This window comes from Ursus americanus, chromosome 23, assembly GCF_024610735.1.
Source record: "Ursus americanus isolate L20-20 chromosome 23, mUrsAme1.1.p, whole genome shotgun sequence".
Lineage (NCBI taxonomy): Eukaryota > Metazoa > Chordata > Mammalia > Carnivora > Ursidae > Ursus > Ursus americanus.
The window spans coordinates 17149253-17162553 of NC_142149.1; the positions used below are offsets into that span (position 1 = coordinate 17149253).

At 52.4% G+C, this 13301-nt stretch overlaps 1 protein-coding gene across 10 annotated transcripts in view; it reads left to right on the forward strand.

Moving 5' to 3' along the window:
* The window catches only part of PLEKHM1 (pleckstrin homology and RUN domain containing M1), a 44809-nt gene that overhangs the window by 22353 nt on the left and 9155 nt on the right, over positions 1 to 13301 (forward strand). For all 10 annotated transcript variants that reach the window (XM_087854279.1, XM_087854281.1, XM_087854275.1 and 7 more), the window contains 3 exons: positions 6010 to 6280; positions 8952 to 9872; positions 12138 to 12283. In XM_087854279.1, coding sequence (XP_087710405.1) covers positions 6010 to 6280; positions 8952 to 9872; positions 12138 to 12283 — 1338 coding nt within the window. The remainder of the gene's footprint in view (positions 1 to 6009; positions 6281 to 8951; positions 9873 to 12137; positions 12284 to 13301) is intronic.

Sequence of the window (13301 nt, forward strand, 5' to 3'; positions counted from 1 at the left end):
GAGCACGTGAGCACGTGCTAGCCGGGTTGGGGGGGGGGCAGAGGGAGAGGGAGGGTCTTAAGCAGACTCCTCGGTGAGCGCAGAGCTGGATACCGGGCTCGATCCCAGGACCCTGAGATCGCAACCTCAGCTGAAACCTAGAGTCGGATGCTTAACCCCCTGCACCACCCAGTCGCCCCTCACTGTGGTTTTAATTTGCATTTCCCTGATGACCAAAGATTTTGATACCTTTTCGTTTCCTTATTGGCCAGTCCTCTTTTGGAAGCATTTAAGTCATTGTTTCATTCTTAAATTGAGTTGTGTGTATTTTCCTTATTTATTTGTAGGGGCTCTTTATGTATTATGGATAGGTCTTTTATTGGAGAAAAAATACATAGCATATATACATATAGCAAATGTCTTCTTTGAGTCTGTGGCTTGCCTTTTAAATCTCTTAATGGTGTCTTTTATGGAATAGAAGTTCTTGGTTTTAATGATCTTCGATTTATCGATCTCTCTGTGGTTAATATGTTTTGTGTCTATTTTTAAAACTCTTCGTCTACCCAAAGCTGTGAGGCTCTGAAAACCCGTGTATTTTCATCTAGAAGCTTTACTGTTTTACCTTTTGCAATTAGGTTTATGATCCCTCTGGGATTAATTTTTGTGTATGGTGTGAGGTAGGAGTCAAAAGTCCTATTTTTCCATATGAATATATGATGGACCAACACCATTTATTGACTGACTTTATAAATCATGTCACTGTATAAGTGAGGGTCACATTCTTCATTTTTACTATCCTGAAGATTGCATCAGGGCCCAGAATATCACAGAATATCACAGGGTCAAGGTTATGAGCAGATGACTGTCACCACACTCTGATCAGCGAAGAAGAAAGGCTCCGCAGCCCCTGGCTTGAGCTGGCAGCAGAGGGCTGTCCCTACGGTGTATGGCTGTGTGCCCCAGCAGGGCTCCACAGAGTGGCATTTACCAAGTTGAATTCACTCCTGTCCAGGATCTGACTTGTCTTGCATTGGCTCAGACATCCTGTCTTGCCGGGGTCCGAGAGCTGATGGGACAGGGCAGCTTGTCACCCAAACTCCTCCTCTGCTCACCGAGTGTTGACTCTGTGGCCTCCTTGCAGCTTCTGACAAAACAAGCTCCTTCCAGCCCCAGGCTTTTCCATTGGCTGTTCCATCTGCCAGGACCCTTGCCTGGCTTGCTCGTTTTCCTCGCCTTTGTCTCTGCCTTTCCTGAGCACCCTGCCTCACAAAGTACCGTCCCCAGAGACTCCCTTTCCCATTTGCCTGCTTTACTTTGTTTGTAACACTCATCACCGTATGAAATAATATTGTCTCTCAGTTTGTCTACTTGTTTATTTTCTGACTCTGGACTTGAATATCAGCTCCATGATATGAAAGAACGTGTCTGCTCCCTTCTGTAATGTTAGCTCCGAGCACTGTACCTGGGAGAGTAGAGGCATAATTAATGGTTCTCGAACTCTCCAGAGACTCTCGAGACGCTAACTTGTAAGTTTACACTGAGAAGTTCGCCATCAAGTGCTTGGGGTGGGCAGGTTGGTCTGACCAGGGTAGGCTCTGCCTCCCTGCAGGCCTCACGGGAGTCGAGTTGCTCAGAGTCACAGGACCCACTCAGTAGATAGCCTCTGGGCCCTGCTGTGCAGCCCGCCTGCTCGCGCTGGCCCGGTGGACTGCCAGCCTTTGGACAGGGTGGTGCCCTGCCCTGTGTGTCACCTCTGTAGTTCTCTTCTTTCTGTGCTTCTGGCACTTAGTCACTGCTATTTATTTGACACTTGGGTGGCATGGGGTGGACAGTGCAGGGAGTAGAGGGTGGTCACTGTCAAGTTGTATAACCATGAGAGCCATTCAGTCTTTCTTTAAAAAAAAAAAAAACATTATTTTAAATTCACTCAACACAAAGGCTCTGCTCTGGGCCAAGCACCATGCTTGGTACAGTGATGGAACAGGATGGAAAAGGGCCCTGCTCCTTGGGGACAGACACTGGATTAGACAAGACATTACTCATGTCATAATTACGCTGGTGACAAGTACTGCGAAGGAAAGGAGCAGGCCGTGGGGGAGCTAAGGGGACTTTTATTTGTGGAGTCTGGGGGGTTGTGAACTGATTTCTCAGTTTCACTCCAGAGGAGAGTTTGAATTCTAAAACTTCATCCTAATCACTGCCCGCATGTGGTCCCCTCATCACCGCCTACGGCATGTGGTCCCTTCCCCCAGACAGGAGTACAGGCAAAATCTCTTTGCCTGATGTAATGAGGATAGACTGGACAAAAAGCGCTTTTTCTGAAAACAGTGCAGACACCTAGTGTCTCACTCCTCAGCCAGACTCCCCTCTGAGACTTAGCTGTTGTTTACAGCATCCTGTACCTTTAGTATCTCTGACTTGGGTTCCTAGCGGCAGGCGCTGCTCTGGCTTAGACCCTTGGTCGGTGGTGGTTTTCCCTACTGTTAAAGGGGCAGGGAACTGGCCAGATGTGGGGCCTTGGGTGAGCAGAAGGTAGGAAGGTAGTAGGAAAGGGGAGGGAGAAGGGCAACAGTGGTGCGCTCTGCCCTCCCCACTTCATGGAGGGGGGGCTGGAGCTCCGTCCAGGCCTGTGCACAAAAGCTCCAAGGACCCAGTGTTCCCACTGTTTTTTCTCTATTGCCTAAGAGAACAAAAGATTTTCTCTGGAGTATCATTTCCTGGTGGCTGACCCGTGGCCACTGGACTGTGTCTGAACATTTCCTAGTAGTCTCCCTCGCCTCCTCGGAGAGAGAAGCCCCCCTCACCAATGAACGTACATCACCTCACAATTCACGTTTGTCTCCTTCCTTCCAGTCCCCTTGCCCCACGCTACTTATTTCGTACTAAAGACATTTGGATAGTCAAGATTTAGTCCCTCATCTGTTATAACGCTGTGCCAGGCATAAAGAAAAAGGAAAAATTGCAAATGGCTTTATAGGTGCTAGGCTGGGGGTAGACAAAGAATGCCATGGGAAGCCAGAGGGGTCCCTGACCCAGCTGGGATGCGGGAGGAGTGTAGACTGGGGAATAGTAAGGAAAGCTTCCAGGAGGAGGCGATGGACGACCCCGGAGCTGAGGCTTAGGGAATAGTGGTCTCTCCCGTTGGAGCCATTAGCTGGGGCTGGGAGGCCACAAGACTTCGCAGGTATGTACACCAGGCTGTGTGAGGCTCCTCCTGTCCGTTTTCCTCAGGGAGCTCCCCTGGGTCTCTGTGGCCTAGGCAGGCTTTGTTCTGAACCCTGTGTGGTAGATGGTCCTCAGGTCGCCACCCTGATTGACACGTTCTGTCATTGGCAGGAGGAAGCACCTGCTAATTCTGAGGGGTTTGGGAGGAAGCCCTGGAGGCCCAGCATTGTGAGGCCCCCACACTCCTGACTCAGAGCTCTCCACTCTTAGCTTAAGGATCCATATAGCATCAGAATGGATTAAACCAGCCAAACTGACCCTTCTAGAGCAGTCCCAGCCCTGCTCCCCTTCCTTGTCTCTGGGAGCAGGGAGGGCAATCTGATTTAGGGTTTGGAAATAACAACTTCAGGGTGAGGTTAGTGACACTTAACAAAACAGCTGGGCTGGGCCCACCCCTTGTGTGAGTCATTTCCTCTGTATAGATAGCCACTTAGGGCAGTCCAACCAGCTTCTTGCCTCTGCCCGCCCATGCTTAGGCACAGAAAGGCAGGGAGTCCTTGAAATAATGAAGAAAAAAAAAAAAAAGCTAAAATCCATTCCCACAATCCCCTGACCCCAGACCCACCCCACCTCTCCCAGCCAGCGAGCAACTTCAGGCTCGGACAGCAACAGAAGGGAAGGGGCAGGGCCTGGCTGCCTGGGGCTTCAGGGGCCTGCTTAGAAGTGAGGAGCCCCAGCAGAGGTGGCCAGTGAGGACTCTGGGTCCTGCTCACCCATGCCTCCTTCATCTCAAACCCTGTAAGCAGGGCTGAAAAATTCTACAGCCCTTCAACAACTGGTGCTGGGATAATGGGATATCCACATGCAAAAGAATAAAGGTGGACTCCTTCCTCACACCATACACACAAATTAATTCAAAATAGATTGTAGACCTAAATGTAAGAGCTAAAACTATAAAGCTTTTAGCAGAAAACATAGGAGCAAATCTTTGCAACCTTGGCTTAGACAGTGGCATCTTACATATAACACCCAAGGCAGAAACAAAAGAAAAAATAGATACATTGGACTTAAGCAGAATTTTAAAATTTCGTGCCTCAAAGGGCACCACCAAGAAAGTGAAAAGACAGCTCCCAGAATTGGAGAAATTAGTTGCAAACCATGTATATTGTATGGGCCTAGTATCCCCTGTATCCTAGAGTATATAAAGAACCCTTACAATTTGTATTTGTTTCCTAAGGCCTCTGTAATGAAGTACCATAAACTCAATAGCTCAAAACAACAGAAATGCGTTCTCTGATAGTCCTGGAAGCTAGAAGTCCCAGATCCAGATGTTGGCAGGAATCTTCTGGAGGTCCTGAGAAAGAATCTGTTCTGCGCCCTTCTCTCAGCTCGGGGTTGCCAGCAATCCTTGGTGTTCCTTGGCTCGAAGACCCATCACTCCAAGCTCTGCCTCTGTCATCATGTGGCTTTCTCGCTCTGTGTCTGTCTTCACTTGGATTCTTCTGTGTGTGTGTGTGTGTGTGTGTGTGTGTGTGTGTGTGTGTCTTTTCTCCTCTTATAAGAACACCGATCACATTGGATGAAGGACTCACCCTCCCCTCGCATGACCTCATCTTAACTAATTACATCTACAACAACCCCACTTCCAAAGAAGGTCACGTCCTGAGATCCTGAGGGTTGGGGTTTTAACATATCTTTGTGGGGGACGCAATTCAGCCTATACCACAAGAACAAAAAGACAAACCAATTTAAGGATGGGCAAAAGATTTGAATAGATACTTCTCCAAAGAGCAAGACCGATGTCCACGAAGCACAAGAAAGGTTGCTGTGTCATTAGACATTGGGAAGGTTGCAAACCCAAACCACAAGATGGTACTTCACACCCATCGGGATGGCTGTCAGCAGACAGACAGATGGCAAAAAAATGGTGGAGAGGATGCGGAGAAATTGGAATTCTCATACACGGCTGGTGGGAATGTAAAATGGTGCAGCCACTTAGGAAAACAATTTGGAAATTCCTCAGAAAGTTAGACATAATTACCATATGACCCGCCCGTTCCACTCACAGGTATGTGCCCAAGGAAATGGAAAACATACATCCACACAAAATCTCGGACATGAATGTTCACAGCAGCGTTATTCAAAACTGCCAAAAGGGGAAACAGCCCTAATGCCTGTCAGCTAGTGAACACAGAAACAGTGTGGTACGTCCGCACCTTGGGTTACCATCTAGTGATGAAGAGGAATGAAGTACTCATGGCTGCTGTAACGTGGACAGACCTTGAAAAACATGGTGCTAAGGGGAAGAAGGCAGAGTGTGTAACACACAAAGACCATGTGTTAGAAGATTCCGTTTATATGAAATGTCCAGATGGACAAATCTATGGAAACAGAAAGTAGATTATTGCTTGCCCAGAACCGGCGCAGTTGAGGGGAAATGGGGAGTGACCGCTCATGGGCACGGGCTTTCTTTCTGGAGTCGTGAAACGTTCTAAACTTAGATTGTGGTGATGGTTGCACAACTCGGTGAACACACTGAAACTGTTAAACCATACACTTGAAGTGGGTTAATTCAGTGATAGGTGAATTGTGTCTCAGTAAAGATGTTCGTAAAAAGCTTCAAAAACAACCTCTGGGGGCGCCTGGGGGGCTCAGTCGATGAAGCGTCTGCCTTCGGCTCGGGTCGTGATCTCAGGGTCCTGGGATCGAGCCCCGCATCGGGCTCCCTGCTCCGCTGGGAGTCTGCTTATCCTCTGCCCCTCACCTCCACTCATGCTTTCTCTCTCTCTCTCTCTCTCAAATGAATAAATTTAAAAATCTTTAAAAAAGAAAGAAACAAACCTGTCTTCACTCCTTTCCCACTAGAAAAGCAAGAGCTGGATCTCCGAGGACGACTTCTACCGGCCTCCCCAGGAGCCGCCCCCAGAGAGCCCCTCAGAACGCTCCGTGGCTTCTTCCGGAGGGACGCCAGAATCGAGGCCTGGTCTCGTCCGGCATTTTTCTCAAGGACCAAGAAAAAGCTTCTCCACGGGGGCCTTAGACAAAGCCTGTGTGCCTTCCCCAGGAGGCAGGAAGAGCAGGGCAGCCGCGGCGCCGGAGCATCAGCCCTTCCGGGTGGTGCACCGCCGGCAGATGGGTAGGCGGCCGCGGGCTTCCAGCGACCTCGCCGTGCAGGGCCGGGCCCCCCAGAGACGGGGGCTGACGGCCTGCGGGGGGTGTCTTCTCACAGGCAGCACCTCCGCCCCACGTGTAATAAGGAGCACCCTTGCTGAGTAATTCAGGAAACCATTTTAGGAAAAGTACTGTATTTTCTCATAAAATCTCAACAAGATAATGCTCAAAAACCTGTTTCATATGTTGAAATATTGAAACTTTTTCCCTGAAGTCATATGATATTACAAAACCCTGGGTTCTCCCTGGAGCCCAGAGCAAACCCTGCCTCTCGAAGGCATTTCAATGTCCCTTCCCAAGGCCTTTATCTTGGATGGTTTGTCGAACACTCTGGTGGAGTGTATCAGCTCTGCTATCTGGTTAGCGTCCTCTCTGTGCTGTTTACAGTCAGGCCAACTTGATTTCCATGCCCTGTGAAATTCTAGAAGGCGGTCAGTAACCATAACCTAATTTTTCCATAACCCCCATAAGCAAAAAAGTATGCCCTGGAGTCGCTCTCTTTCTCGTTTCATTTTGTGTCTGCAGTGACCCAGCAAACAATTCTGGCCAGGTTCCTAGCTTGGAGAGTATGGGTAGAGCACTGGTCTCCGTATTGGCTTCTCTTTGCTTTTTCTTTAAGTCCACGTGGTGATTGTAACCATGCCAGAGAAGGTATGCTTCATGCCTAGGCCGTCAGGTTCCCTGAAGAGTAGGAAGACCTCACACAATTGTTTGCAGTCTCCAAGGCTAGTCCAGGCTGGAAGAGAGAACAGCGTGTCCTTTGGACCCCCGGTTGGTGGCAGACCCCTACGAAACGGGGAGAGCTGAGCAGTGTGTGGTAGTTAGGCAGGCGCTCATTTAGCAGTTAGCTATCTGTGAGGTGCCAGACTGTTCTAGGTGCTGGGGACACAGCAGGAAGCAAAACAAAGTCTCTGTCTTCACCAACTTATATCCTAGTGCACGAGGCAGGAAATAAGATGATTCACAAGTAAATGTATAGTATGGGCCAGTGATGATCATTGCGATGGAGAGCAGTAAATTGGGGAGTACCAAGGTGGGGAGCGTACTATTTCATATGGCCAAGGAAGCCGTCACAAATAAGGTGGCTTTGAGGAGATGTGAAGGGAGGGAGGGAGGAAGGCGCGAGGCGACCCTTGTGTCTCAAGCAGGGGAGCAAATGCAAAGCCCCTGCACTGGGCACGTGTCTGGGACACCGAGGAGATGGGGAAGGGGTGGTTAGAGATGAGGGCAGAGTGATGGAGGGCCTCGCAGGCCACACAAGGGGTGTTAGCTTTCGTTCTGAGCAAGATGGCAGCCATCGCAGGGTTTGGAGCAGAGGGACGTGATATGACTTCCTTTAAATGAGGAGTCATCCTGGCTCATACGTTGAAGGACCTCAGAGAGAGAGAGCATCCAGGAGGCTCTCACCATCAGCCAGGCCAGGGGCAACAGCCAGCTGAGCCCATGTGGTAACGGTGGAGGTGGTAAGAAGCAGGGTGTTCTGGATGTGCCAGTGGGATATGCAGGTGGGCTGGATGTGGGGTGTGGAAGAAAGGATAACTCCAAGGTTTTTAGCCGAGAGGCTGGAAGGTAACAGTGTGCCACTTCTGAGATGAGGAATGTTGGGAGAGAAGCTGGTTTGCAGTGGGAGGATCAGGAATTCATTTTCAGGCCTGTCAGCTTTGAGGTGCTTATTAGATACTAGTACACGGAGCAGGTGGAGATCTGAATCTGAGGTTCAGGGTCGGGGTCAGGCCACAGATAAAAACTGGGGCCTTATTGGCATAAAGTCCTGCAAGTGGGCAAGACCAGGTAGGAGTGGGTGTCGATGGAGGGGAGGACCCAGGACTGAGCTCTGGGGTCCTCCGGTGTTGCGATGTCAGGGAGAGAAGGAGGAGCGAGCCCAGGGGACAGAACAGTGGCCCGTTAGGGCGGAGGAGGACCCAGAGTGTCGTCTCCGCAGCCAGGGGAAGGAGGGGTGGCTCAGCTGTATCCAGTGGTGCCGGCGGGTCTGGCCCGATGGAGACCAAGGATTAGCCTTTGGATTTGGTGACAAGGAGGGTATGGGGCTTTCTAAGTAGTTTCAGTGGAAGGAGGGGACAGAAGCCTGACTGAAATGGGAGCAGGGGAACTAGAGACAGTTTTGATACCGCCTCGGGGTTTTCTGTAAAGGGGGACGGAGGAACAGGGTGGTAATTAGAGATGTGAGTGCCATCAAGAAAGCTATTTTTAAAGAGGGCAGAAATAACAGCATGTTTGTGTGCCGGCGGGAATGATCCAGGAGGGAAGGGAGAAAGCAGTGACATGGGAAAAGGAGGGAGGGTTGTTGGAGAGACGTCCTTGTCCTTGAGTAGCTAGGGGGAGGGGTCCCCTGCGCAAACAGAGGGGTTGGCCTCAGACTGAGCCGTCAGTTCGTCCCTGGTGACAAGGGGGAGGTCAGACTGTGGGCACAGATGCCGTAGTGGGCGGTCTGTGGAGGTAATCTTTTGAGTGCTTTGTCTCAGTAAAATTCAGGAACAAGGTCAACAGCAGAGGGTGAGGATGGGATGAAGGCAACTCAGAAACTATTCTCATGGCAGTCGCTGTCCACACCCACCGCAGGGCCTCAGGAGGCGGAGGGATGGCCCACCGTCTAAAGTGCCTCTTTCTGCCCCCAGGACTGTCCAACCCGTTCCGGGGTCTCATGAAGCTGGGCACCGTGGAGCGCCGGGGGGCCATGGGCATTTGGAAGGAGTTCTTCTGCGAGCTGTCCCCTCTGGAGTTCCGCCTCTACCTGAACACCGAGGAGCGCACCTGCGTGGAGACGTGCTCGCTGCTGCGCTGCGAGTCTGTGGGGCCAGCACACAGCGATGGCCGCTTCGAGCTGGTCTTCTCCGGCAGGAAGCTGGCCCTGCGGGCCTCCTCCCAGGACGAAGCGGAGGACTGGCTGGACCGGGTGCGGGAGGCCCTGCAGAAGTGCCGGCCCCAGCAGGAGGATGAGTGGGTGAACATCCAATACCCAGAGCAGCCTGACGACCCCGCAGATGTCCCCCAGAGTGGCCTTCCCTCCCCGCCAGACCTGCTTCCCGAGCCCGAAACCCTCCAGGGCACACAGTTCTGTTGGTCCTCTGCCCAGGTTCCCGAGCCAGACGCTATCAAAGAATCCCTTCTGTACCTGTACATGGACAGGACCTGGGTGCCCTATATTTTTTCCCTCTCCTTGGAGTCCCTGAAATGCTTCCGAGTGAGAAACAACGAGAAGATGTTAAGTGACAGCCATGGAATTGAGACCATCCGAGACATCCTGCCAGACACGAGCCTTGGGGGCCCCTCCTTCTTCAAAATCATCACAGCCAAGGCCGTCCTGAAGCTGCAGGCCGGGAGCGCCGAGGAGGCCGCCCTGTGGAGGGATCTGGTGCGCAAGGTCCTGGCGTCCTACTTGGAGACGGCCGAGGAGGCCGTGACCCTGGGCGGGAGTCTGGATGAAAACTGTCAGGAGGTGCTGAAGTTCGCCACACGGGAGAACGGCTTCCTCCTGCAGTACCTGGCGGCCATCCCCACGGAGAAAGGCCTGGACTCCCAGGGCTGCTTCTGTGCAGGTGCCCACTCGCTGTCCCACCGCCCCCAGCATGTCCACCTCCCTCTGCCTCGGGTGGGGTTCCTGATGTAGGCTCTCTGCCCTTTCCTGGCTCCCTGCGCGTGCCCCCATGCCACCCCGGCATTATGGCAGCACATAGCCCCTGCCTTTCCCCAGCAGCCACAGGGGCCAGCACCCCGGCCGGGGGTCGGCCCGCGGGGGTGGCAGCTCTGCTGGGTGCTGCTCTCTGCTCAGGGAGCTCCATCCAGGGAGCTGTGCGCTCCACCCCCTGCGTTGTCACATTACCATAGTGCTGGAGCAGGGCCGCGGCGCCCTTCCAAAGATCTCTGCATGCTTTTGCAAGTGCACGCGGTCTTTCTCAGTCACAAAAGTGGGCTCGTAGGACTCAGGGCTGTGCAATAGAACTTTCTCTGATGATAAAAATACGCGAGATCTCTGCTGTCCAGTATGGTAACTATAAGCCACGCGTGGCTCCCGAGTACTCCAGATGTAGCCAGTGTGGCTGGAGGAACTGAATTTGTCGGTTTAACATACAGGTATTTAAATTGAAAGGGGTACCTGCGGCTTGTGGCCGCTGCTGGAGACAGCACAGCTATCTCTGTTGTTCTGCAGCTTCTTTTTTTCCTGCTTCAGAATGTATTACGGATGTCATTCCAAGTCCGTACACCTGTTATATCATTACTGTCATCAGACCTGATTCTTCTGCCGGGGGGTGGGGGGGTCACTGAGCCAGCTGCTTTATTTGGGTAATTTCATTGATTCCTCACAGTACCTGTCCCGAGGTGGAGCCCGATGAGGACCTTGCCGGTCCTCGGACCTGGCTAGAGCTAGGCCCTCTCCACTCCCTTGCTTTTCGAGGCTGTGAGATAGTCCACGGATTACTTTCCTTTTTCAGTGCTTCTCCCCAATCCAGACACCCATTTCCGTCCCCTTGGGTGCTCCCAGCAAACTGTGAGGACTTTGCCCTGCCACAGAGCACCGCAGCAGGAGACATGGCTACGGGGTGTCTGAGGGCTGTCGGCTAGAGCCTGTGGGACTAGAGAGGGAAAATCCGCTTCGGGCATCTGGAAGGAAGTGGTCTGCGGTTTTCTTCCTGCAGAAACATGTTCAAGTCCCTGCTCACCCCCTTCCTCCGCCAACCCCTAACACTCACACTTTGCACCTTCAGCCTGTGGGTGTTGGGGTCAGGGAGGAGGCCAGGCCCCCAAGGCCTGTGAGGAGGGTCCCCCAGTGGGTGTGAATGCTGGCGGGGGGGCAGCTCTCGCTGCGCCTGTCACCTGCCAGCCCCTGGGCCGAGACTGAATCTGGGGAGCCTGGGCTTCCTTCCTGCTTCAAGCACAGCTCCGTGGCCAAGCTCACACCCACAGCTGACATTTGGCTGTATTCATAGTGTGCAAGGCACTTTCAAAATCTCCTCTCATTTAAACTTCGTAATCGCCCCACAGAAGAGCAAGTTAACAGCTGAATTTTACAGACACCACGATGGAACCTTGCAAAAATTCAGTGAAAGTTAGGATGAGGCAGCTAGGAAGCAGAAGAGCTGGCCCTTCTCGTCTCAAGGCCAGAGGGACTCTTTCCCCTGGCCCTGTAGGAGGCAGGCATGTGCTCAGGATCGGAGCCAGGCCTTTGCTTTGCCCTGGGCATACCCCGCTCTGCTTCTCACTGCCTGCCGCTCCAGAGGGACCTCTAGCAGAGGGGCTGAAGCTGGACCCTGCCCCACTGTTCCGAGGTATCGGGCATCTCTGACTCCGAGCTGGCACCAGGCAATGTCCAGACTGCCCCTGCCTCGGCCGGCTCACCCACCCACTCCCTGTGGCCGGCTCCAGGTCCCCAGCTCCTACCCTGCTGACTGAGGCCCAGACTTGGTCGCTTCCATTTCTGGGCCCCAGTGGAAGGGTAGACCTTCAGGAGGTTGGCATGGGTGAGCAAGCAGGGGGAACATTGAACACAGGTGGCTAGGTAGAAGCGGGTGTGGGTGCTAGCAGACACCCAGCCCCAGGCCAGTGCCCAGCTGTGCCATGTCGTCATCCTGTGACTGGGCTGGTCCCCTCAGCTGTGAAATGGTAACAATGGTTAACAGGGTTCTGTGGTAAACACAAATGGGGTTGTTTCTGAGCGGTGTGCTATGAGTAAGGGTTGTTTTATCTTTGTATCCTTTTTAATCTAGCCCTTCCTTAAAGAGCAGGTCCTTGTGCTTAGTAACTTCTGCGCTGATCGCAGACTCTGGCCCCACCACTGCTCACTCTCGCACCATCCTTCTCCCCAGGCTGCTCCCGACAGATTGGCTTCTCGTTTGTACGACCCAAGCTTTGTGCCTTCTCTGGCCTCTATTACTGTGACATCTGCCACCAAGACGATGCCTCGGTGATTCCGGCCAGGATCATTCACAACTGGGACCTCACTAAGCGCCCGGTAAGCCTTGAGGCCAGCCTGTTGTGGCCACACAGGGCTGCTGAGTGACAGGTCTTCTTTGCTGCTGCTCTTCATCTGTGTGGCGGAGTTTGGCTCTAGGGAAGCCCGGGTCACTGGTTCAGGCCCCATGATGGGGGAGAGCCAACCAAGAAAAAAACGTGGTGGTCTATAGCCCCTGGGCAGAGCTCTGTCGGTGCCTGCCTTGGTCCTCAGCTGGAGGTCTGAGGATCGTTTTCTGCAGCTCCCCATGGCTACAGACTAAACTGTGTAAGGCACCAGCAACCAGATAGATAAATACATAGATACACAGATACATAGATAGAGATAGGTAGATAAGGTAGGATGATTAGGATAGACTAGATATATAGATGGACGGTGGATGGGTGGATGGATGTGGATGGGTGGGTGGGTGGATATGGGTGGATGTGGATGGATAGATGGGTGCGTGGATGTGGGTGGATGTGGATAGGTAGATGGGTGTAGATGGGTGGGTGGGTGTAGATGGGTGGGTAGATGGGTGTAGATGGGTGGGTGGGTGGATGTGGGTGGATAGGTGGATGGTTGGGTGGGTAGATGGATGTAGATGGGTGGGTGTAGATGGGTGGGTGGATGGGTGGGCTCACAACCAGTTGTACTTCCCCCTGGAGCATCAGCCTTCTCTGTGGATCTGTTTACACACATTTGTAAAGTTGGGATCATACTGGACTCACACTGCTTTATAATCTGCATTGTCCACTGAGTAGCAGTTAGTCTTCAGTGCTTTTTTATGTTCACCAAATGCTTTGGAATTAGATGTGTTCCAAGATCTTTCACTTTTCCTCTTCTCCACCTGAGCTTACCCACTTACCTAGCTGTGCTACCAGTAGCCAATATTTGACTTCAGTTTCCTCGTTGTAAAGAGGGATTAATAAATGTGTGCCCCAGGGCTGTGTGAGGACTAATGGGGACAGACCTGCCGTGTCTTAGAGCCCTGTGTTAGTGGCCTTTCTTTCTCCCGAGGCCTGTCACACCTTCGGCC